Source organism: Sparus aurata, chromosome 9 (assembly GCF_900880675.1).
Source record: "Sparus aurata chromosome 9, fSpaAur1.1, whole genome shotgun sequence".
NCBI classification, from domain to species: domain Eukaryota; kingdom Metazoa; phylum Chordata; class Actinopteri; order Spariformes; family Sparidae; genus Sparus; species Sparus aurata.
In genome coordinates this window covers 16,678,798-16,702,221 of record NC_044195.1, presented here as the reverse complement: position 1 = coordinate 16,702,221, position 23,424 = coordinate 16,678,798, and the positions used below count along the sequence as shown (strand labels likewise).

Here is a 23,424-nt window from a genome sequence, read left to right as displayed (position 1 = left end):
CCTGTCCTCTTCATACTTCCTATTCCTGTGCTAAGAGGAACATGCGTATCGAGCTTTGCTTTTTTCTAGACACTTCCCCTTCTTGTGTCTTGTTCCCCTAAGTTACTCAATTTTCCTCTTTACTCAGACTGTCCTCCTTCTGACCACACCACACAGAGAATCAAGCACAAATAACTGCTCGGGGAGTGTGAGAGTGTTTAATCTCTAACACATTTTTAGATACTGCATGCTGTAATGGGTCTATTCATTTAACGGGAACTCACTTCTTGAAACTTCTTTAAATGTCTGACTCTGTCATTCAGACATCTAAGTGGGACATGACATGACTTGATGTGGTTGGGAGGAGAGAGGAGGCAGGTTTTCCCCTTCGCTCAGCACCACAACTAAGGTGGCCCAGAGAAAGGTAGTTGATCGCCATATTCAGTGTGTCACTGTGTCTACTTGGTACACACGTCTGTGGGTTGTGATCAGTGGAATGCAACTCTTTAATTGTTTAATTTTGACAGTTTTTAGAGGGAAAGTAGCAGATTTTCAAGCGTGTAGGATTTAGTGGCATCAAGCAGTGAGGGTCCAGATTAGAACCAACTTGACACCCCTCGTCTCACCCTCCCCTACGGTGGCACCCTCTCTAGAGCCAGTGTTTGGTTTTGTCCACTCTGGGCTACAGTAGAAACGTGGTTGTGCAACATAGCAGAGTCTGTAGAAGAGGTACCAATCCCTCTGTCGGCTCATTCTTAGGCAACAAAATACAAAGAACATTCAGTTCATTCATTTAGTTTAATTCACAATTATCTGAATTATATTCAATTTCTGCCGAAAGATCATCCTAAATCAAATCAGATCAGAACAGTTTTATTTATATAGCCCCAAATCAAAATCACATTGCTTCAGTTGGCTTCATAATCTGAACAGAGGACGACATCCTCTGTCCTTAGACCCTTGATTCGAGTGGGAAATACTGAATAAAATTACGATACTGAAAAAACCCAACCTTTTAACAGAGGAAAAAAGATGGAAGGAACCTGAGGAAGAGACACAGAGAAACGATCCCTCACCAAGGAAGAACAGACATGCAATGGATGTCGCATTTACAGAACAGAGCAACAAAATCACACTTTACTGTAGATGATTATCATTGATACTTAACTGCCTGTAGGTATGTGTGTGTTCTTGTAACCCCGTGTCTTGGTTCTCCAGTCCCTCTGGGCTGTAGGCAATAAGCCGGCATACAATTTGTCTTTGGTTCATTTTCTTTAATCTTCTTTTAATCGATAAACCAACATGGCAGGGTGCCGGACATCACACTTCACTCTCAGGGGATCACAACTCTTCTCCTCATCGCGCATGTTATTATCTTACTTTGTTCCTCTAATACCTGTCCCTCCTCAAACAACAGCAGGAAGGAACAAACATTCACTCAGGCAAAGGGACATATAGTGTAACTTGAATGTTACACAAATACAATCATTGTTACATAAATGATGACAAAATAATCAAAAAACTATTGTTGTATTCCAACTTGATTTTGCAAGACCAAGATTATGCTGTGGAATCATTCTTACTAGAAAGAAATAATTTAATATAATATTCTGTTAAAGGTAGGTCTACTATGTTCTTTTTACAAGCCTATAAACAAAAAAGTGACACATCTCTTAATATGGTTAAGAGCAGTTTGCAAGAGCTGACATGAGCTTTAGACGTGCTTTAAAGCCACATGTTTATATTGGTATTTGTTGACATTAGAGCAAAACTGGCTTGCATTTTAAGTTGTGATGGGTGAAGAGAAACAGCACCGCCCATCTGGAAGTCCCAGCCTGCAAGAGTACAGTACTACACATCGACGTTGTACTTAAAAGATGTCAACACATGCAACACATTTGAATATGGTTGATGACAAGCTGCGATCTCTATGGCCGGTATTTATTTTCTGATGAGGAAGGGTGGAAAAAGTTACACAGTGCACTTTTAAACAACAACAAACAACATAATGAAATGAACACAAAGCAAATGTTATGTGTACAATGATTATTGTTACTTCACACATGACGGCTGCCAGATTTGCACCACTGGAGTCTGGATTTCTTCTCCACAAATATTTGCACCATTCACTTATGTAGTCTGGTCTTAATGTTAATTGTATAAATGGATTTTAGATGTTGTAGCTCTAACTTTCCCAAATTCCTATTTTATTTGTATTTATCTAGATAGTCCAAGTTAGTCTCATCTTGTCTCATCTCACGTCGTGATCATTTAATCTCATCTCTTCTTATCTCATCTCATCTCATCTCATCTCACCTCATCTCCTCTTATCTCATCCTATCTTCCTTTATCAAACATCCCTGGTAAGAAGAACAAAAGAAAGAGAGAAAAAAACTAAAAATTTCAGCCCACTACTATTTGACCCATCTTTGTCCTACAGCACAGAGATGTTCCCCAGCAGTCCTGTTCACGCTCAGCTGCAGCAGACATGTTGCTCTCATACTGTCCACTGGGCGGCACTGTTGCCTCGTCGGTCCACACGTCGCCCCTGAGTGACACAATCTCAACGAGCCCGCCCTTATTTCCTGTTTCGAATGTTTTTTGTATAATTAGGTCACGCTTGGACCGAAGCTGTCACCAAACAATGCAACCACAGGCTCTTTATCTCCGTCATCTTTTTTTTTGGTCATGGGAATGAATAAAACCCGGAGGTCGCGCATGTTTTTATTCTGAAATCCAAGTCAAGTTGATGCTGTCCAGGTGCAAGGCGGCAAAAAACTGTGAGACATGGAGGGATGTCCGTGTGTGAGGATGCTGCCTGCTGCAGAAAACGTCACAACACATTATTTGAGGTATGGTTAAAAGTCAAACGAGCACTCGCCATGAGGACAGGTGCAGATGATCGCGTGCACATACAAAACCTACATGTGGTTGTGTATTATTACTTTTATTTCCACTCCCACCACAGAAATCTGCACCTGTACATTTTCTGAAACACATATGTGACAGTGACAGATTTACCAGCACAGATTGTTTGGACTGTGAGTGTGCAGGAAACATTTCAGACTTCCTTTTTGTGTACCTACAGGAAGCATTCATAACCCTCCAATGTATCTGTGACAGCAGACAGATTTGCACAGTGAGGCTGACTGAGGGCTCGGTCACGACGTGAGGCTGGTGTGAACACTGTGTTACTTCTGAGGGAGGTTCAGGATGAGCTGTTCCCGGCAATCCTGCTCTTGGAGGGCTAATTTGCTCCTCTGTCTGGGGCTTTTTCTGCACTGTGGTGAGTAGTACACTCAGTTCCTTCTTGCAGTTGGATTTGGATGCTGGTGAGTGATCTGTTGTTAACAAAAAAAACAAAACAAACAAGGACAGAGAAGAAAAAGTAATTAAAAAGTCAGCAGAGTGAGGGAAACTTGTTGTCGCTGAGTGCATTTTAAGTGGAATGTGTCTGTGTGTGCATCTGTAATTATGTCCATCTTAATCATCTTCATTTGATAAATAAAAAGAAATAATAATAACGACTAAAATTGCATTTAGCCAGACTTCTGTGATTAAACCCAGTGAGTCATAGCGGATGATTGATGTGTGTTATTCTCTCAGACTTTCTTTTACTAACACTTTTAATTGATGTCAGCAAGCAAATGACTGAAAATCATTCTCACAAAATTGAAAGAAGGCAGCGATAATCTTCCTGTCATTCAACGAAGTTCACCGCTGTGCTACAGTCCTGTTTCACTATTTGCAGGGACTAGTTCTCTCAGATATTGACCTAACGACCTGTGAAGTACATTTACTCAAGTACAGTTTTGAAGTACATGTAGTGTACTTAGTATTCTGTTTTCCGCTCTTTATCCTTCCACTCCAAAAATATTGTATGTCTTACCGCAATTATTTGATAACTTTACTTACTAGATACTTGATTGATTGCACGCTGCATCATATAAAATATATTTATTTTATTAACAATTGAATGATTAAAAAAAAGATCCTAATCATCAGGAAAATGCTGAATATTGGACTGGATAGTCGCCAGTAATCAGTCATAAATGTAAATGTGAAATGTATGATTTGCTATACTTGTACTTACGGTACTTAAGTACATTTATTGCCAGATGGTTGCGAAACGACGAAACGTTTATACTTATTGCAGCGTGCATAGCAGTTTGAAGGCTACACTGTAAAGTTGACCTTACTTGAAAAAAGTGATGGATTAGCTCAGAATCACCAAGAAGCCCATTACTGTAACTTTAAGTTGTACAAGCAAAACAACGTTTTAACAACTTAGAATGATCAGCCTGCGTTTCTTGGTCATTTTGACTGTATTCTGGTAAAGTTACAGAAAAAAAAGAAGTAATTTGATTACAGATGCTTACAGTAAAAAGGGGGACCACTAATTACAAATGAAAGAAAACAGAATGATCACATAATTATTAACGTATAATTTATTACTGTATCGGAATAAATGTATACAAGTAACCCTCCCAGCCCAGGTACAGACTTTTGCTTTACACATCAAAACTCACACTTATAAATGCGACTGAGTTCCTGTTCCCTAAATAAGTTGCGGTGGTCACTATGTGTGTTTTGTCTGCTTTTCACTCAGGAGAGGCCATAGTGCACACTGAAGCGCAGGCCGGGCCTCTGTATCGCGTGGTGGGCTCCCCGCTCTCCATCTCCTGCAATGTGAGCGGCTTCTCCAACCCCGACGCCGAGCAGGAATTTGAAGTCCGCGTGAAGAAGCCTGCGAATCCAACATTCGAGATCAACATCATCAGCACCGGCAACAATGACTTCGGCTACGCCATATATTTGGATCGCGTGAGGAGCAAGGAAATCACTCTGACACATGTGTCTCCGACTGCTGTCGTGTTCGAGATACAAAGACTGCAGAAGAACGATGAAGGGGAGTTTGAGTGTAGTGTGAAAAACTCCGAAAATGTGTATCTAGGAACCTACAGCGCTCATACAGTAGTGAAAGGTAATCCCTCTGCTTTAAGACATTTCAATATGACTGCGTCGCTGTACGGTATGACAGTAAAAACGTGTGACTTTCTTGTCTTTGTGTCTGTCTGTCATGTGGCTCCCCAGTGATTGACAACTCTCTAAGTGTTTCATCACCTGCCTCCACCTCACTGAGCTATAACGAGGGTGAGGCTCTCATGTTAACATGCCAAGCCTCCAGCAACACCGTCCAGCACACCCATCTGTCTATCGCCTGGTATCTACGTAAAGACGGCGAGGACGACCCTCGGCCCATCATCTCTCTGGACAGAGACTTCACGCTGAGCCCAGGCCCGGGGTTTGAAGGCCGTTACCAGGCCGGACTCGTTAGGTTAGATAAAATTGGAGAGGCCACGTACAGGCTGAAGATGGATCAGCTGGAGGTGTCAGACCAAGGCCAGATCTACTGCCAGGCTCGGGAGTGGATTCAAGATCCTGACCGCTCCTGGTACGCTATCACACAGGCGGATGCAGCGGAGACTACCGTGAACGTCAGAGCCAGAGGTTAGACATTCAAAGCATTCATTCAAATGATTTTATCTCTTAACAGTCACATCTTGATGAGCTGACACCTTCAACACTGCTCTTCCTCTATGCAGCCGTTGTGGCTTCTTCGCAGGATGTGTGCATCTGTGTCTGCCTCACTGTTCTCTTTCTTTTGCTTTGAACAGAAGTGTTGCCAGACACGTCATCTCTGGTGGTGAGAATTTCTGCTCAGCCGCCGACCCTGCAGGAGGGGCAGGAGCTATCGTTATCCTGCAACATAGACACGGAGAAGCTGAGGGAGAGGTTCTTCTCTGTAGCCTGGCGCAAGGGAGGTGTTGAGCTGGCCCGCATCGGCCCTACAGGCATTCTGTCCGTGGGGCCAGAGTACAGCGTGCGAGGACAAGAAGGAGAGCTCAGGGCAGCCCGGGTAGGGAGCAAAGATTACCGTCTCATATTGCAGCCCGTCAGAACTGACGACCACGGAGTGTATATCTGTACAGCATGGCCTCAGGACAGAGGCCAGGATGGTGTTTTCACACAGGGGGCAGCCCAAGACTCCAGCTCCCAGCTAGTCAGCATCTCAGCCACAGGTCAGTCAGAGAATCCAAACTGCGTGAGGCACAAACAAACAGACTATTATAGATTATTCATAGAGATTTAGATATAGTATGATTTGACAGCCGGCCAGTTCCTACATATTGCACCTTTAATATTAAAGGGGCTCTGTGAAACTTCTGTGCTTTGCTAGAAGCAGTTTATTAGTTTACGATAGCGGAATCTAACGAATTTCTAGGCAAGTGTTAGCTACTGTTGGTCTCTGTTAGCCGAAAGGAGAGTCGGGAACTGAGACGAGGCTTGTATAGGCAACTGAGAGAGTTCTGTTACAATCAGCACAGGTATGTCCAACAAAAAAGTGACTAATATCTGTAAAGTGCTACAAATAGTTACACAGAGCCCCTCTGATGAGACTGTTCATAAAATTTTTTTAAATACAGTTGTTGTGATGTCTAATTTTATCCTCCCCAACATGTCTCTTGTCTCATCACAGAAAGTGGGCTATCACTTGAAATGCAAAACATTGTGAAAGTCAATGAAAGGGACAAGTTGGTGCTCACATGTAAGGTGCTTGGGGTCAAAGGTCAGCTCTCCGTCACCTGGCAACACAAAGCAACTTCCGCAGCCATTTTTACAAATGTCATCAGCCTGAGTCAGGAGGGTGTTATGGAAACCGGGGGGGAGTTCTCCAGACGCAGAGTGAAGGCGACGCGCCCGACGACTGACACCTTCACCCTGGAGCTCGATGAGGTCACGCCTTCAGATTCGGGTGTCTACCAGTGTGCTGTGTCTGAATGGAAAACCAACAGCAAGACCAACAGCCAGTCACAGACTGCCACTGTGACAGTGGAGCCAGTAGGTAAGTCGAGTGTCTGTGTGTGTAGCAGAAGTGGTTGATGAGACGGATGATGAAAGCTGCACGTTGACACGAAAGCTTCCTCTTATTACACAGATGGCTCGATGACTACCAAGATTTCACAATGTCTGAGACGTCAAAACATTTGACACTTTTGACAAAACAGTGGTAAAACTAAGGATGTGAGTGTTGGTCAATCTGTCCGTCTTCATCATAACAGTTTAGTCCAGAGAAAGATACATCTGGAGAACTGGCTGGCTGGATTGTCAAGACATTTAAGCTGTGTCTTCATGGTTCTCAGAAGATAATTTCGAATGTTTCCCAGCCAGTGTGATCTTACCTGCAATTCGCCTTTTTTAAGATTTCAATCAGCATAAACTAAGCACTTAAAGAGACTATGAGTGAAGATTTTAGATTCAAGATTAATCTTTTTAAGTTGAATTCATTAAACTATTTTATGATTGATTTATTGGTTTGGGAATTTTTAGAAAAGGGAAATCTCCAAATCCTCTGACTTCTGCTTCTTGAATGTTAATATTTTGCGGTTTCTTCCCTCCCCTATGACAGTAAACTGAACATCTCTGGGTGCGACCTTGGTCTTCGGGAGACATTGATCGACATTTTTCACAATTTTCAGACATTGTTCTGACACTGGTTCTGTCAGAAATTTTTGTTATGTACTTTAGGGTCTGATGAATATTGCAGAGAGGTTCTTTGTACATGTGCATGTTTAAATGGGACAAACAAAAGTTTACGTAATGCCTCGCTGCATCATAAATGCATATAATGAGGAACCTGATTCTCTTCAAAGAATGTTTCTGTCCTCTAAGTAATACATTTTATGTAAAGACAAGTATGTTGACTCGATGTCTGATGCATGAATGAACCTTTTGTTGTTTTAACGTAGGAAATGATGTTGAGAACTGACGTGCAAGTGTGAGGGCAGAAACACTCCTTTGGAATGTCATTTTTCTCACATCTCTTTTTATTTACACTGAGTAATAACTTCCCCTTTTCTCACTAACCAACGCTTTGTGTTACAGAATCGTATGTGAAGGTGAACCTTGTAAGTCGCGACAACATAGTGACTGTAGGAGATGATGTGGCGTTGATGTGCCGGGTGAGAGGGCCCCATGTGCCGATAACACTGACTTGGAGCCTCCAGCGGGATGCTACAAACCTCGATAACATCCTGACGCTGAACTACGACGGTGCCGTCAGCTGGTCTGCTGGAGTCGAGCAAAGCTACCAGCTCAAAGTAGAGAACAAGCCGAACGAAGTCCGTTACCATCTTCTCATCCACGGTGCGAGCCAACGGGAGGCGGGAAGCTACCAGTGTAGTGCGTCGGTCTTCATTGAGAATGCGTACAAGAGGCTGCCTGCATCCAACCAGCTGGCTGTGAAAGTAAATAAACCAGGTAAACCCTGAGCTCTGTAAGGCAGCATGCTGTCTTTGGAGCATGTCTTTAGATGAAAGCTGCAGTGTAATCTATTGCTTTGTTTCTCAGCGTATAGGACTCAACTTTCTCTCTTTCTCCTAGTGAGCAAGCTCGACCTGACCTCCGCCCCCGCCTTGACCAGCAACATCAACACCGACTTAGAGATTAAATGCTCAGTCATCTCCACAACCTCTGCTTCCTCCCGCTATGCCGTCACCTGGCTGCTCCAGCAACAGGCAGAGAAACAGATCATCGTAAGCTCGGACCGGGACGCCCTCCTAGCATTTGGACCACAGGTAGAGCTGAGCCACAGACAGCGAATCAGCATGAAGCACACTAAGGGCCCTAGCTTTGAGTTGAGCATTCGACAAGCTCAGATCTCAGACGGAGGCTCGTACACATGCGAGGTGGTGGAGTGGCTGCAAGATCCTCGCGGTGATTGGTATGAACTCTCGCCAGTGTCCAGGACTACAAACGTAACAGTCCTTGAACCTGGTAAGTTGTCTCCAGATGAACACATGACATTTAAAAGCCCTAAACCTATATTCTCAGCAAGCTTAAAAACTGGACCTTTAAAGGTAAAAAGGGTAAAAAAAAATAATTTTTTAAATCTAGTACAAAACATTCAAATTAACTCAAATTATAAGCTAGCCCAGGCCTGTCCCAGTCCAAAGATCTTCTAGCTGCACGGCTAACTGAGCTAACTAGCTACTGGAAGCTACAGTTAACAGCAGTTCGCAGTAATTCTGGTGACAAGCTGCCCTCTGTGGCCAGATTCTTACACATGGCACCTTTAAGCGACGAGGCCCTGCATGAAGACACTATATTCTGCCAAAGTTCAAAGATTGGCAGTGGTGGGCTAAAATTTAGAGAAGCAAACTTGTGACCCCTCCCTCGTCACCACCACTGAGGTGCCCTTGAGCAAGGCCCTTAACCTGAACTGGTGTTAATGCCAGGTGTGTGGATTTGATCAGGGCATTGCTGAAAACACTCCCTGGATAAATAAAAAGTTATTTTTCTCCTAAACTAAGAGGAAGAGGTGGGGCCGACTCATTGCTGTGAATGACATCGTGTTTTTATGACTGAACCTACTTGTTAGGTGACCTGTCTGTGTCAGTGAAAGTGAAATTGAATGTTCATCAGTGCAAAGTGGTTATTGGATTGTTTTGACTTCTTTGTGAGCCAACTGAATCCTTTATTACTGGCCAGGTGCATTGTCATTCTGTTTTTACAAAATGCTGACACGATGAGACACCTTACCTGAGGAACATAACTGACTGTGTGGTCTCAGTGACTTAGGAGTCAGGAGTTTTACTTGTGAATATGGCCTCTAAACAGTTTATGAACACTTTTTTATGATTATTTCTTTCTATTAGCTTATTTATTAGATTTGATAGTTTCAGGGGCTATAAACTACAACAATTTCAGTTCTCGGCTGACTCAGTTGTCTTTTCTCTTTTTTTTTCACTTTTTTTTATTTTCCAGTCAATGACCTTCGTTTAGATCAGAGAGAGCAGTCGTTGAGTATCGGCGAGGGAGAAGAATTGGAACTCAAGTGTGACATCATCTCAGGTGCACCCAGTCCTTCTTTTTTCTACAAGGTCACTTGGCTCTATACCGAACACGACTCTTCCATCACCAATGCCCTGGTGGAGCTGGATCACAGGGGCCTGCTGAGTTACCCAGAGAACCAGAAGCTCCGAGGCCTGCAGGGGCGGCTTCGTCTCTCCAGACCCGCTCAGAGCAGCTTCCACCTTGGGATCCAGAGGGCGCATGAGGGGGATGGCGGGACCTACAAGTGCCAGGTGGAGCAGCACCAGCTGGATCATGAAGGTCGCTGGCAGCAAAAGGCCTCAGAAAGCGCAGGTCCCATCACGTTGACAGTAAATGTTCCAGGTATGATGACGTCTTTTTAGGGTCACTCTGTAGGCAGCTCGATGAATGTGGTTTGTACGAGAAGAATTTTACCATGAAACAAGTCATAGTCCAGTCATACTTGTATCATGTGATGGTGTTTGTTTGTCAGCATGCAGTCGTCTCGCTTCACAACCCCACATGGAAGCTGCTTCTCCGCAGAATAACCACTTCCCTAATTTTGCATCTATGTTTTGTTCCAGTGCTGTTCTTGATGATTTTATGCATTTATGCACATCTGTCCTGTTTGTTCAGCACTTTTAGTTTAAAAGTTTTATGCTGTTGCGTTGGCTGTTTTTCACCTTTTCTCCAAAAAATGTTAAATTAAAGAGCGTCTTTTCTTTTACCACTGTGCTTATTTCTTTCTGTTTTTCTTTTCTTTTCTTTTTTTTTTTTACAGAAAATAACCTGTCCATTGAAAAGAATGAGCTGGAGCTGAATAGGAGCACGACCCAGGATTTCACCATACCCTGTCACATCACCAATCAATCCAGCAGTGACTCCGAGTTCCAGGTCATATGGTTCCGGCAGAAAGTGGCAGAGACCAAACATCTCCCCATATTCACCGCTTATCGAGACGCCACCCTACAGGACAGGTCTGGGATGGGTGATCGGCTAAGATTTAGCCACCCTTTGCCCAACCAGTTCAGCCTCACAGTCTCGAAGCCAGGTCGGGAAGATAGTGGCCTGTACTTCTGTGAGGTAGAGGAGTGGATCCCATCTCTGTCTCATGGATGGAGGAGGGTCGCTGTGGAAAAGTCAGGAAATTTGACTGTTTATGTCAACGCAGAGGGTAAGTGTGTGATTTGCAGTTTCTCTCAGCAGTCTATCAGTGGTTAAAGGTCATGTTTAATCACCAACTTTCGTCTTCTCCTTTGCAGGGGATGCTAGAGCCGTCTCTGAGCCTGCATGCAATTCGGGCATCTGGATAGGGATTCTTGTGGCCTTTGCCCTCTGCGCAGTGGCGGTCGTAGTCGGACTGCTGCTGAAAATCTGCCAGAGCAACAGAGGAAAGAAGGCTGAAAACTCTCTGTGGACTGAGCAAGTCACTCTAAACTCCAAACCCAGTGCAGAGGACTGAACATTGTAGACCCAGAGGAGAAGGGGAGAGGAAAATTGCGCTCATATTTTTTTATGTTACATGTAATATATGCAATGATGTTTTATAATTCCACTGTACATATATTTCATTCATTTTTTATCCAAAGTTCAATCACTCTCGTTTTAGTGAATCTGTTGATAATGTACCAAAATAATTGTTTCAGTGTTTTACTGTGCAGCCGGGAATAACTTTGCCTTCTATGAATTAATGAAATTCATTAAACCTTTAAAATTGAACAGGCACTTTTCATTTTACAGCCCAAAACTTCTTTGCATAATTGCCAGCTTCTTACCGCCTGCAACGGACAGTTGAGCGAGGCAGCGGATCGGCTTTGTGGCTTTGCACCTAAAAAACAACATGCTCTCCCTGACAGACTCCTTTTCATGTAGCAACAAAGCAGGCAGCTCGATGCTGTGCCTTAGATGAGGAGAAGTCAAAGCATAGCATGTCTCAGGGAGCCGCTAAGCACGAAAGGTGGTAAAATGTAAAACTTTTCTTCATTAGTTACACAGACGAATGAATCAACCAGGAAGTGCTCTGCGGTTCTGTGTAAGCACAAGATGACTGCGGTCTGCTGAGACTCGAGTGTGACGAGCATATGTGCAGACAGTGGTTTAAGAGGTTATTTTCGGGCAACAGAAGTAGAAATGAGCAGAAAAATCACTCATCACTCACTAGTCCTGCTAAAGGTTGTTCACTGTTTCTGATGAAAAGATCCTAAATGCAGATTTGGCTGTGCAACACGAGGAGAATATCACAGTATCACAGTTTTAAAACAGAAGGCTTTCTTGGGGTTGAACAAACGCTATATTATCATTTCACAGGAGAATGTGTCCTGGCATACGCATGAAACTTGATTAGCCTTGAAATATGTGTACTTTTTATTCACACTAACACAATAGAATTCAATACCGTTGGTAAGAAACTGAGCGTGGTATGATAACTGGCAATTTTAATGTCACAGCATATCGTAAAACCAGAATACCGCTGCAACCCTACAGAGCCAGGACATTTTGGGCAAGAGAGATGGTCTTGAACAGCCAAGGCTTTTAGCTAACATCAGCTCAGCATGTGTATGTTTCACTTCTTGAACACAGGAGTAAAGTTGAAAACCCATCCAAACATTCAAAGAGTTGGAATCCACTGGCAGCTATTGTCTGACAGTTTAGCTTCTGGGGGCTATGGAGAATTTAAGGGGGGGCTTCTGAAGTAGCCAGGAGATATCCAGGGCCAGACTTCCATTTCCATGTGGTGCTCATAGTTTACAATCCAATTAGCAACCTGAGATGTGAGAATGGAGACCAAGTTAAGAGATGCTTGGATTGTTTCTCAAGCAGAATGCAGATTAATTTAACAAAACAGGGTAGAAGTGAAAATGTCGTCAGATCATAGCAAATGAGTTGGAATAGAGTATGATGCCTCTATTGTTATTGCACCGAGTACAACGGAATTTCAGTTCAACTCCTCAGTGGTATAAAACACCAGAACACAGCAAATTGACGGATGACTCAAACACAAAGTATAAAATCAAGTAAGGAAGTAAAAAGTAGAATAATAATAAAAATGTATCTAATAAAATGTATTGAACTTGTCTTGAGTAAGTCTCAGCAGCATGTTGTTGTACTTTAACCAGATATATTGCACAGGAAACTATTGCTCATTCAGTTCTTTGATGGCACGTGGCAAAAACTGTTCTGAGGTCTGGAGGTGCGGGTCTTAAAAAGACCTGCAGCGCCTTCTAGAGGGCAGCAGAGTGAAGAGGGGGGTTTCCTAGGTGAGATGAGTCCTGTTGCTGTGCCTTCTTCAGCCAGAGAGTTTAGGTTCACCGTCCATGTGGAGATGTGTGTGCTCAGGAATTTGAAGGTCGTGACTCTCCACCATGTTTCGTCGCGTGAATAGAGAAGCAGGTTCATCTCTCTGTTTCCTGAAGTCGATGATCAGTTCCTTTGTTTTTGAGGTGTCGATGGAGCACAATTCTGTCAGTTTCTGGACTTCATCAGTCCCACAGCCATGGTGTCATCGCCGGATTCAATGATGACATTTGCGCTGTGGGTTGGTGTGCAGTCGTGGGTGTAGGGAGAGTAGAGGAGAGAACTCAGGACGCAGCCCTGCAGAGCACCAGTGCTGAGTGTCACAGACGAGGGGTGATGGGTGCCCAGCCTGACAGTGTGTGACCAGTTTGTTTCGAGATTACATCCCAGTCGCCAGGTTATAATGTTAGCCTTTAACCTTTCTGCGAACCACAGACATGTTCAAGGTTGATATTCGTATCAAACGTAGCATATTTTAAGTTCACATTATATGTTTACTAGCTGACTCTCACGTTGGGAAATGGAAAGGATGCTGAAGACAACAAGGCTGTCACACCGGCAGATATTTTCAAAGACATCTGGGGAGATTTATAGCCGTTTTGTGGTTACAACATGGGATGTTCTTTCAGGAGACCTGCAGACATTTCCATCCCTCTATGTGGCGACCAAAAGCTACTTTTTTTCACAGGAAGTCAGACGATCTCCTCCAGTGTTTTGTTTGTTTTTTTTTGGCCTAAACCTAAGCAGTTGTTACAAGAGAGGATTGGAAAATTCAACCTAAACAAATGTAAAGTTGCAAATGTAAAGTCACATAAAGTCTTTTGCTCTCCACAACTGCAACCAAAGCAGGTTAAAATACTCAGACTACAAATGGACATTTTTGATACCACAATCATTTCACCTTGCCTACAGATTCTTTATCCATATGTAGATATCTGTTTAAAGAGACTAATCATCGCTAAAAATCTGTTGAATTATAGACTTAATGTCATTGATTGCTAGTGTTTTGCTACCAATCTGCATATACTAAATTGTTCTTTTTTATTTTGCTCGCCTTCAATTGGAACACTGCTCCTGAAGAAGATCTATAAATCCCACATGGTTTGTCCGATGTGGGTATAAACAGCCTTAAAGAGATGAAACAGCTCCCACTGTACCTGCATGAGTTGTTTTGCACATGAATGCATGTAAGATTCTGAATCTCTGCCATCGTGCAGTTGCTGCCTTTTAACAGATGTTCCTACTCAACAAAATTGGATGCCGGAGAGTAATCAAGTTGAACCTAGAGGAAAAACAAAGTAGTGCCTCTCTGCCTCTCTCTCTCTCTCTCTCTCTCTCTCTTTCTCTCCCTTTCTCCCTGCATCAGCCCTATCAATGTTTAACACCCCATCTGTGTAAGAGACAAGAATAGAAGCCATTTCTTGCCTTCACTTTTGAGGAAACAAGCCTCAACATCACACAACTCCCGTACAGAGAAAGGCTCTTGTCCGATGAGTGTATACCCGTTATGTAAAGCTTAAGGTAAAAGTAACAGCGGTTTCTAAGAGATGCGAGACTAAAAGAACAATGAGGAAGTTTGAGACAGGCTGTGGTCCTCTCAGCCCCCTAGAGATGATGTAGCACTGTCTTTGGTCTTGAATTATACGAGCCCTTCACAGTCTGGTGGATGAGCTCCCTCTCACAGCCTCCCTCTTAACTTTACTGTAATTCCACTCCCTTGTGTTTCCATGGCAATGCCTGTCAGAGCAAACAAAGAAACATTGAATTTGGGAGGGAAATCAATGCCTGTGCCTATGCAGCAAAGACTAGATGTAACAGGGACAAACTAGCGTCTACATCAGCAGCCATGCTAGACTCCCTCAGAAAGTCAAATCATTAGCTCGTCTCTTGACGTGAGATGCAGAGCATGAAGCGCAAAGTGGCAGCGATAAGACGGCATTCCTTGATCCTTCTCGTTCCAAATATCCAAAAGCTAATAGTTGTCAGAGGATATTTTAGTTCTTAGATTGCCAACACGTAGCTGGATGCTTGGAGCTGATTATCTCTGCTACTATGATCTCTTTCCAGATCTGATTTGGCAGCAGCTCGATGCTCTGTCCTTCATGTGCTGTGAACGGACTGGATTTATGGAAACCATGTAGCCACTGTTCCATAACATCTTTGAACTGCAGCTACTTGAACTGCAGGGACATTAAGGCTGTAAATACATGCACATACACCGCTCAGCTACGACGTTAAAAGGAATGACAGGTGAAGTGAATTACAGTGATCATCCTGTTACTATGCAGTGCTCTGCTGGGAAACCTTGGCATTCATGTCGATGCCATTTGACACGTAGCATCCACCCCAAACACTGTTGCAGGCCAAGAACATCCCTCATGGCAACGGCATTCCCCAATGGCAGTGCTTGAGTTTGACCACGTTAATGATATTGGCATAGACCTGGCCTCCCAATTCCCAACATCCCAATCCAATTGAGCACCCACGGGATGTGGCGGAACAAGTCCTGTCCATGGAGGTCCCACTGTGGATCAGACTTGGCTCTGAACCATCGAGGTATGGACACAGGACCACAGTTGAAAATCTAACAAAAGCAGTGTTCTCTTATTCCCAAATGTCCAGTAGATCAATTTCAGTTAAATATTTAGTCCAAAACGTGGCAACAAGTTACAAAAAAAAACCAAATCCACTATTTCGAAGCAAAACGCCATTAAACTGCAATACAGATCTGCTGACCTCTGACCTACTGATTGGCATCTCCTGTTAGAAGCTTATATGCCCACCCTGTGGCCTGCGACAGTGATAGAACGATTTCAAAGACAGGAGACCCACTCCTTGTTCCATCCCCTCTCTCCTGAGCCACCTACACACCAGACTACACAATGACTGATACAATATGTGTTATAAAGCCCTTACAGTAGCTTGGAAATTATGTAAGTTTATGTCATTTAATGCAATTCTCTCTCTGTATAAGCTGTCCGACCTCCTAAGAACTTGTATTTGACTATTTTATATGCATAAAGTTAGTGTAAATAAGAAAATAAAGAACCGTAATATGTAATATAGAATATTTGTTATTCAAATTGAACTTGGAGCTATGTAGGACTATATGATGTAGGGCAGTTACATGTCATCTACAGGCTTTTTACATTTTTTTCTTTGAAGAAAAATAAATATATAATTCAGTGTGTCCAAGCTCCTATAGTAGCAGAGACATTCACCGGGCTTCTGACTGTTTGGGGGAGAAAAAATCAGACTGTAACCTTTCAAAAGAGCCCAAAACCATGTCTGTACTCCAAATGGCTTCAAACAGCTTTGACTTTTGCCTGCAGTAGGCGTTTGATGATAATTTTACCTCAATTTCCCGGAATTACATGAGTGAAAATGAAGGACGGTCACTCATATGAAAACTAGAGCATGGCATGCAGTCCGTCTGGTTTACTGGCACACCTCAATGGCATGGGGCCATCTTTCAAGTTTTTTTTGTTTCACCTTTGTCTTGGGGATCCTCCTTCTTTTCCTCTTTCTCAATGTCAGAACAACTATTGGATCAATTTCCATAACATTAGGTGCATTCATTCATGGTGCCCAGAGGATTAATGATAATCGATTTGGTTATCTCCTGACTTTTACCAATTTTTCTTTCAGATTGTGAAATATGTCAACATTCACAAGATGGATTGGCACGCTTATGTACAGACATCTGTAGCTCCCAGGAGATTAATGCCCCAACTTTTGTCATCAGCTGACTTCTCCTCTAGTGCCACCATGAGGTTGACAATCTTGGTACAAGTGAAACATCTCCGCTTTTGGATGGTTGAACTTTAAACATGAACTTTGGTAAAGACATTAATGTCTCCCTCAGGAGGAATTAAAATAACTTTGGTGATCTCTCTCTCTATCATCCGCTCAACATGTATCCAATTATTATACTGAATGCTTGCAAGAAAAGACATTTCCATCAGTGCTGTATAGCAACTAAAACTATCATGGTCCTTAGATTCCTTCGTGTTCTAGGGTTTGTTGCCCTATTTCCAGTGTTTCCCTGTTTCCTTCCTGTGCTTCTGCCCGGTCTGCTTTCCCTCCACACCTGCACTGCATCACCTGAGTTAGCCCTGTTCCTAGCGTTTTCCCATTCATTACCCTCACCTGTGTTTCTCCGAATCACTCCACCTGCACCTCATCTTTGTTTGTTTTTGAGCCCAGTCTTGAGCTGAGTCATCTGTTCTTTTCCCCCTGATCCTGTTCCGTTCTTACTGTTGTGTTTGCCTTTTCCATGTGTTCCGTTGGTCTTTTATAAAACTTCATCCATTGATCTTCCTCCTGCCTGCCGTCTACTGCATGTGGGTCCACCTTACCTGCTCCGTTGTGACAAAAATAAGCCACTGAACATTGTAAACATTATCTGTAAGAACATTAGTGTGTTAGCATCGCCACTGTAAGGCGCCAAATGATTTTTTCGACCTTATTTTTTGGTTACAAGAAGTCAAATTGTCTTCTTTTGCACTCTTACCTGAAGCATGAAGACTGAATTTGTGAAATCTGTGTGCATGTAACTGTGCCCTGGAGAAGCACACACATACACAAGACAAAAAGAAAAAAAAAATCACAGCACAAGTGATCAAAGTTTTGCCTTAAAGCTCCCGAACAAGAGGATAATGTGTCCTGGCAGTGGTAGGGGCGACACGAGGGGGGGAGACACTCAAACTACCATCTGCACGAATTACGTAACGGCTCTCCTGAAATCTGAAAGTCTTCTCTGAAGCACTTTTTGATTCCTCTTACCTCAGCTCACTGAATCTCTTTGCTCATACCCTCAAGCCCCCTCTGCTCCCTCACGGCCCTGTCTCGCTTTTGATTTTCCCCTCTTTCTCACAAGGAGAGGACACACAGGCCAGGCAGAGCTGCCTTATGCCCCTCACTCGAACCATAATCCTCACGCTTTCACTCCCCCTCTGTCTGTCTCTCCACGTCAGTCCTATCATCTGTCAGCACTAGAGGGAGCTATTGTTAGCCAAAAGGACAGGCATACAGTGTAGGAGTCAACAGGTTAACATAGAGGAGGATGAGTCAAGGTGCTTCAGAGCTCGCACACAATCTGAAAATAAACTTTGAAACTGTAGATTCTGCCTTCGCTTGCTCATATGAGCTCTCCTGGTGCCCAGAGCCTGGTGAGTGTTTTTTTTTTTTTTTATTGTGTGTGAGAGAGAGAATAAAGGGGGAAAAAACTGCCTACACAGTTGTGTGAAGACAAAGGTGGAGAGGCTGGAACTCATCTCAGACTGCACACTGTCACCTCAGCAATAGCAGCCTTTGAGAGGGAAATCGAACCGAAGCCCGATGTGAGTGACAGCCGCGGTGTTTTCCACAGAGATGCAGAGAGGATTACCTCATTTATCCAACGCGCAAACACAAAGACGCACAAAATTGTAGACGACTCTCTAAACTGTTAGGAGCTGTCTGCCTTTTTCTTGCCGAGGCCTGATTGTTATCCCCAGAGATGACGCCGGCTGGTAGAAGGAGCTGGAGAGTCCAAAATAAAAACAGCTTAAATGGTGCAATATGAAGTAATAGCCTGTTCTGCTCCCTGTCAAGGGAGCTCTCAAGAAACTCAGAGCTCCCATTTCTTGTTGTTTTTTTTTTATTATTATTCTTTCACAGCTGTACTCTCACATGCTGGAACTGCACAGATGAACACCCCCAAAGCTGCTCTATCTGCGCCTCTCCTGTTCTGATAATGTAACCCATATGCATGTGTCTTTCATGTGAGCGTGTGTCTACACGTGTATGTGCTGCCACTACTGCGCCCCTTTAATCATATGTGTGGTTGCCGCAATTCTCCATTGACAGGGGGATAGACAAAAAAAAATGGAGAGGATCATAGAGTCAGATTTCATTATAGAAGCCCTGTGAAGCACGTATTGATTCAGCCGTCAAAATGAAATCAATCTTGCTTTTGTGTTGGGTTGTTGTTGTTTTTTTAAGAATAATATTGCGCTGGTAGGCACATGAATAAAACAGTGAATCCTAACCGACTCTTGATTGAGCATACTTTCCTCCTCGCCCATTCTCCACAGACAGCTCCATTTAACAGACAGCAAAGACGTTTCCATCTCTCTGACAAACAAGAAATAGATTTTCCGTTCAGGGATTAGATTCAACATACTTTCGCGGCGCTGATAAAAATGAACAAACACACCGCTGGCGCTGCTTTATAGGACTGCAGGGGCTTCTTCCAGGAGACTGCTGCCTTCCTGTGGTGTGAGCCTGGCAGCGACTCTTGGTCGTTATCATAACTGTCATCATCCATAGCAGAGCCATTCAGAAATCTTCTTTAATAAATCATCAGGAGTTTATATCAAAGAACTTCCAGCGACAGCAACATGTGCCGAATGTGAATAACTGATGACAGATACAACTAATCCCGTGCATCTGTTTGGCTTGCAGATGATGCGCTGGCGAGGGCAATCTGAGTCAAAAGTAGCATGGCGTCTGAGATGTCAACTCGAGCAGGGAATTTTTAATTCAGCACAACTGTGATCCCCCGACTGAAGCTGTTGGCGTGAACGTTTAGCAGGCTGGCGGAAAATGGGAAAACAACAGTAAAGCCGGTCCAACGCTGTCTGTGTACAGTCTGGCATTATCTGATTTTGGTACTGACAGAGCTGCCGCAGAGAAGAGGCCCTCTTAGCTGAGGGAAATGTCAGCCGCATCCAAAAACATCCATTCGCCGGTATCTCTGGAGCAGGGCAACAAATATAGCTCCTAGGCTATCAGGCAACTCTATCAGCAGAGGCCACGCAAGCCGCTAATCAGCCAATATATCAGCCCGTGGCACTGAAGGCTTTACTCACACACCCGGTGCCCGTCAGGGTCTCAAATCCAAAAAATGTTTTCCTGGAGGGCAGAGAGGCGAGAAATGTCATGGTCAGTCCGACTTTAACCAATGAGAATCAGTGGAATGAGACCAAGAAAGAGATTTCTGCCACAGAAAACCGGATTAAGACCAATGTTTGCGTCTTCCTCCATCTCCATCTTTGTTGGTGTAGCTTCCATCTAATGTCACTCACTAAATGTCTGCTTTACTATGTACATTTCTTATAACCAGTTTGCCTTCGTTTAGCAGTTTTGACTTACTAGTTTCTTCCATTATGTACAGCACCACTGTGAAACTCACACTTAAGAGATAAATACTTCTTTTTCCATTATATTCATATTCAGCCTTCACACTGTCATGGTAACACCATAAATACAATGGGAGCCACCTGAAATCAAAAATGATTGAGGACTTTCAGTAGCCTTTGCTGCTTTAAGCCACTCAATCCCCTCCCTGTGTGGATTGCTGGTGTTTGCTTGTGTACCCAAACAATCCCGGCAAATACAGGAAGAAAGACGAGCTCATATCAAACAGATCCATCAAACAGAGACAATCTGATAGTATTTGCTGTTTCCCTTAGTTTAGTTCTGCACATTTGACTAGCTATGCAGTGCCACCAGGACGCCATCGTCCCCACCGGAGGGAGATAATTGTGTGTTCACAGGCACAAATGCTTCAGCTCAGTGTGTGCATCTGACGATTCTTCTGTGCAATATATTCACGCCATAACGCCAGCTTTGACGGCTGGCAATGCCTGTGACTGAGCATATCTGTGCGGGTGAGCTGATGTCTTCATTAGCAGTGGTTTGGTTGCTGTCACAGCCCCTCCTCTCCCTCACTCACCAGCAACGACGCTCTGCTGCGCCCATCAGCTCCCATCAGCCTCTCTCTGCGTGTGAGGCGCTCCCCCAACTGCTGTCGCACTAACTCATGTTGCTAATTAGCTGACAAACACTGTACAGTCCGACCAAGGGCCTGGTGCACTTACAGCACTCGTGTTTGTGTACAGCTGCAACTTACACACATGGATATCTTTATGATGCATGTGCAGGGCCGTAAGAGGTTCACTTAAAGGTGCACTATGTAGTTTTGGGGAAGAAAAGAAAGATTATTATTATCTATTATTTTTAATGACTGACTAAACCGGATAAACAAACTAACCCTTAAAGGACAACAACTTCATACTGTTTGACTTTGTCTATATGTGGCGGACCCTGCCACCTTTCCAGCTTCAAACAGTGTTCTTGGGACCTGAGAACAGCTTGTTAATTTCTGAGTTTGTATTTTTACCTTGTTAATATTGTAGATATTAAAATTCCAAGCTTAAATCTCTTCTCCAAAATTACACTTATAGTAGCTGTACTATAACTATACATTTAAACAGAAACATCTCTCCTTTTCCTCCTCTCTTTTCACAGCACACAGGTGGCGATGTAGCATTCTGATGTATATCTGTGTGTGCACTCACTTCAACAAGAGGATCTGGTGACCATCCTCCTATTGTATATCACCATGTGGCTGCCATGGCAACCAACTGCTTGAGAGTGTTAACTAAAAGTAAGGGGAAAAAAAAAAAAAACTTTTCATAATTGTAAATGACCCCAGTTATGACTGACATTAATCTCTATTATATTAAATTTATGCTCCTTATTAGTGACATTTTTCTGTCCCATTGCGGCCCGCTGGTCAAATCAGGTAAGTACGAGGAGGAATATGCAGCTAAATGACTTTAAGTCAACATCCGTCAGTGTCTCTTTCTCTCTCGCTCATGCAGCCTCTCTCTTTCTGAGCAGCTGGCTGATGTGACACTGAGGCGGGCAGGCCTGTCACACATCATCAGGGTCTTATGGTGTGACACAGCAGACCTCGAGGGCACAGAAATGGTCTGGTCCAAGTCTACCTGTGGGTGTATCGCTTTTTTTAATTCCCGCTCCAGAGCACAGACAGGCTCCGAGTCATGATGGAGGTAATGAGAGGTCCCATGATACTTTTATGCGACATTTTCTTTTATTCATCATCTGTCAGTCTCTGCCTAATTAAATACAGTACAGCCATCTCAGGAGCTGCTCTCTGGTTTTTTTTAGTCCATTTATGGTGTGCAGCCTTGAATTAGAAAATCACTTGGCAGGAACGTCCACAGGGTGCCTATTCGGTGTTCTTTTGCAGCATTTGAATTTCATACTGCTAATGTAGTGCTGATGGCTTGACTATTAAATAGATACCTATATATATATATAAATAATGTGAATATTGTTGTAAATCAGTTCTTTACTCTTTGTATCTTGCTTTCTAGTCAAAGGGAAAATCCACACTGATTCAAATAGGGCAGAAAATTGCAGGTTCAGAGACTCATCAGAATCACACAATCACTTTAAGCCCCTGGCCACACTGCAATCACCAAAATAAAAGCCTGTGATTTTCTGTTTTGTAACTTTAAACAGCACTTTGATTGATTGACACCTCTAAAAGGCTTTTCAGCTGCAGCTCTCTGCTGATGAACCAGTAAGTGTAGTTAGACAGCCAAACTTTTTCAGGAGAGACTGATTTTTTTTTTCTCCAGACTTGTTTTCATGACCCAGTAAGCTGAATACACAAACTGACCTTTAAAGGGGCACTAAATAGCTTTGGAGAAGAAATTCAAATATCAGAATTTTTTTTAATACGGATCATTTATTTTGTTTCCTTAACCGAATAATAAAATCAGTCAATGATCAGTCATTGTCTTCTCCAAAACTACATAATGCACCTTTAAAGGACAACACAATTTCCCACTGTTGTACTTTGCTTATATTTGGCGGACCCTGCCACCCTTCTAGCTTCAAACACTGTCCTGGGTACCTTATTTTACTCTGAGAACAGCTTGTTTATTCCGTTTAGGGAAAATATGAATGTGTTTTATTACCTCATTAATATTGTAAATATTCAAATTCAGAGTTTTTATTATTTCTTCTCCAAAACTACATAGTGTCCCTTCTAACAATAATAATTATAATAAAGATGCCGGTATTTTCTACGCTTTCAATAATCTGTTTACAGCAGAGACAGCCAAATCTGCTGCTGACACAGCTAACATGAAAGGCAAACCCATGGCAAACCTCAAACAGGAGACCAGTGTGTAGCCCGCTGGCATGTTTGTCACGCTCAGACTCACATTTCTCTGTGAAAGTGTGGTAGCTTATGTGAGTTTAGACCCCACTTTTTACGGTCACTTAACAACAGATGCTGTCCTTTTAATGAACCATACAGTAGTTTGTGAGCTGAGCAAGAGAAGCAATACAATTAGAAAGCTTTATCACATCATAATGTCAGCATTAGGCCCTTATAACCTGTACTGGTAGTCTGAAAACAAGCAGAAGCTGAGGGCTGAGATACAGGTTTACAGTAAGAGAACGTACAAG

At 43.2% G+C, this 23,424-nt stretch overlaps 1 protein-coding gene across 4 annotated transcripts; it reads left to right on the top strand.

Moving 5' to 3' along the window:
• The first annotated feature begins 2,556 nt into the window (after positions 1 to 2,556).
• Positions 2,557 to 11,574, top strand: LOC115587699 (immunoglobulin superfamily member 3-like). Of its 4 annotated transcripts, none has more exons than XM_030427638.1 (11): positions 2,557 to 2,831; positions 3,106 to 3,265; positions 4,589 to 4,963; positions 5,074 to 5,490; positions 5,658 to 6,062; positions 6,521 to 6,886; positions 7,927 to 8,301; positions 8,425 to 8,817; positions 9,808 to 10,218; positions 10,637 to 11,029; positions 11,118 to 11,574. In XM_030427638.1, exons 2-11 carry the CDS (start codon positions 3,193 to 3,195, stop codon positions 11,315 to 11,317), a joined length of 3,408 nt encoding a protein of 1,135 aa, XP_030283498.1. In that variant the 5' UTR covers positions 2,557 to 2,831; positions 3,106 to 3,192; the 3' UTR covers positions 11,318 to 11,574. The 4 variants fall into 4 exon arrangements, with proteins under 4 accessions (XP_030283498.1, XP_030283497.1, XP_030283496.1 ...); XM_030427637.1 differs by having other exon boundaries at positions 3,103 to 3,265; XM_030427636.1 differs by having other exon boundaries at positions 3,068 to 3,265.
• Positions 11,575 to 23,424: the final 11,850 nt, after the last annotated feature.

What these genes read in the sequence shown, in the direction of transcription:
- LOC115587699 (XM_030427638.1), top strand. Translation starts at nt 3,193, where the DNA reads ATGAGCTGTTCCCGGCAATCCTGCTCTTGGAGGGCTAATTTGCTCCTC. An exon ending in GGGGCTTTTTCTGCACTGTG is followed by an intron (nt 3,266 to 4,588) that starts GTGAGTAGTACA and finishes CTTTTCACTCAG; the next exon opens with GAGAGGCCATAGTGCACACT. An exon ending in CGCTCATACAGTAGTGAAAG is followed by an intron (nt 4,964 to 5,073) that starts GTAATCCCTCTG and finishes GTGGCTCCCCAG; the next exon opens with TGATTGACAACTCTCTAAGT.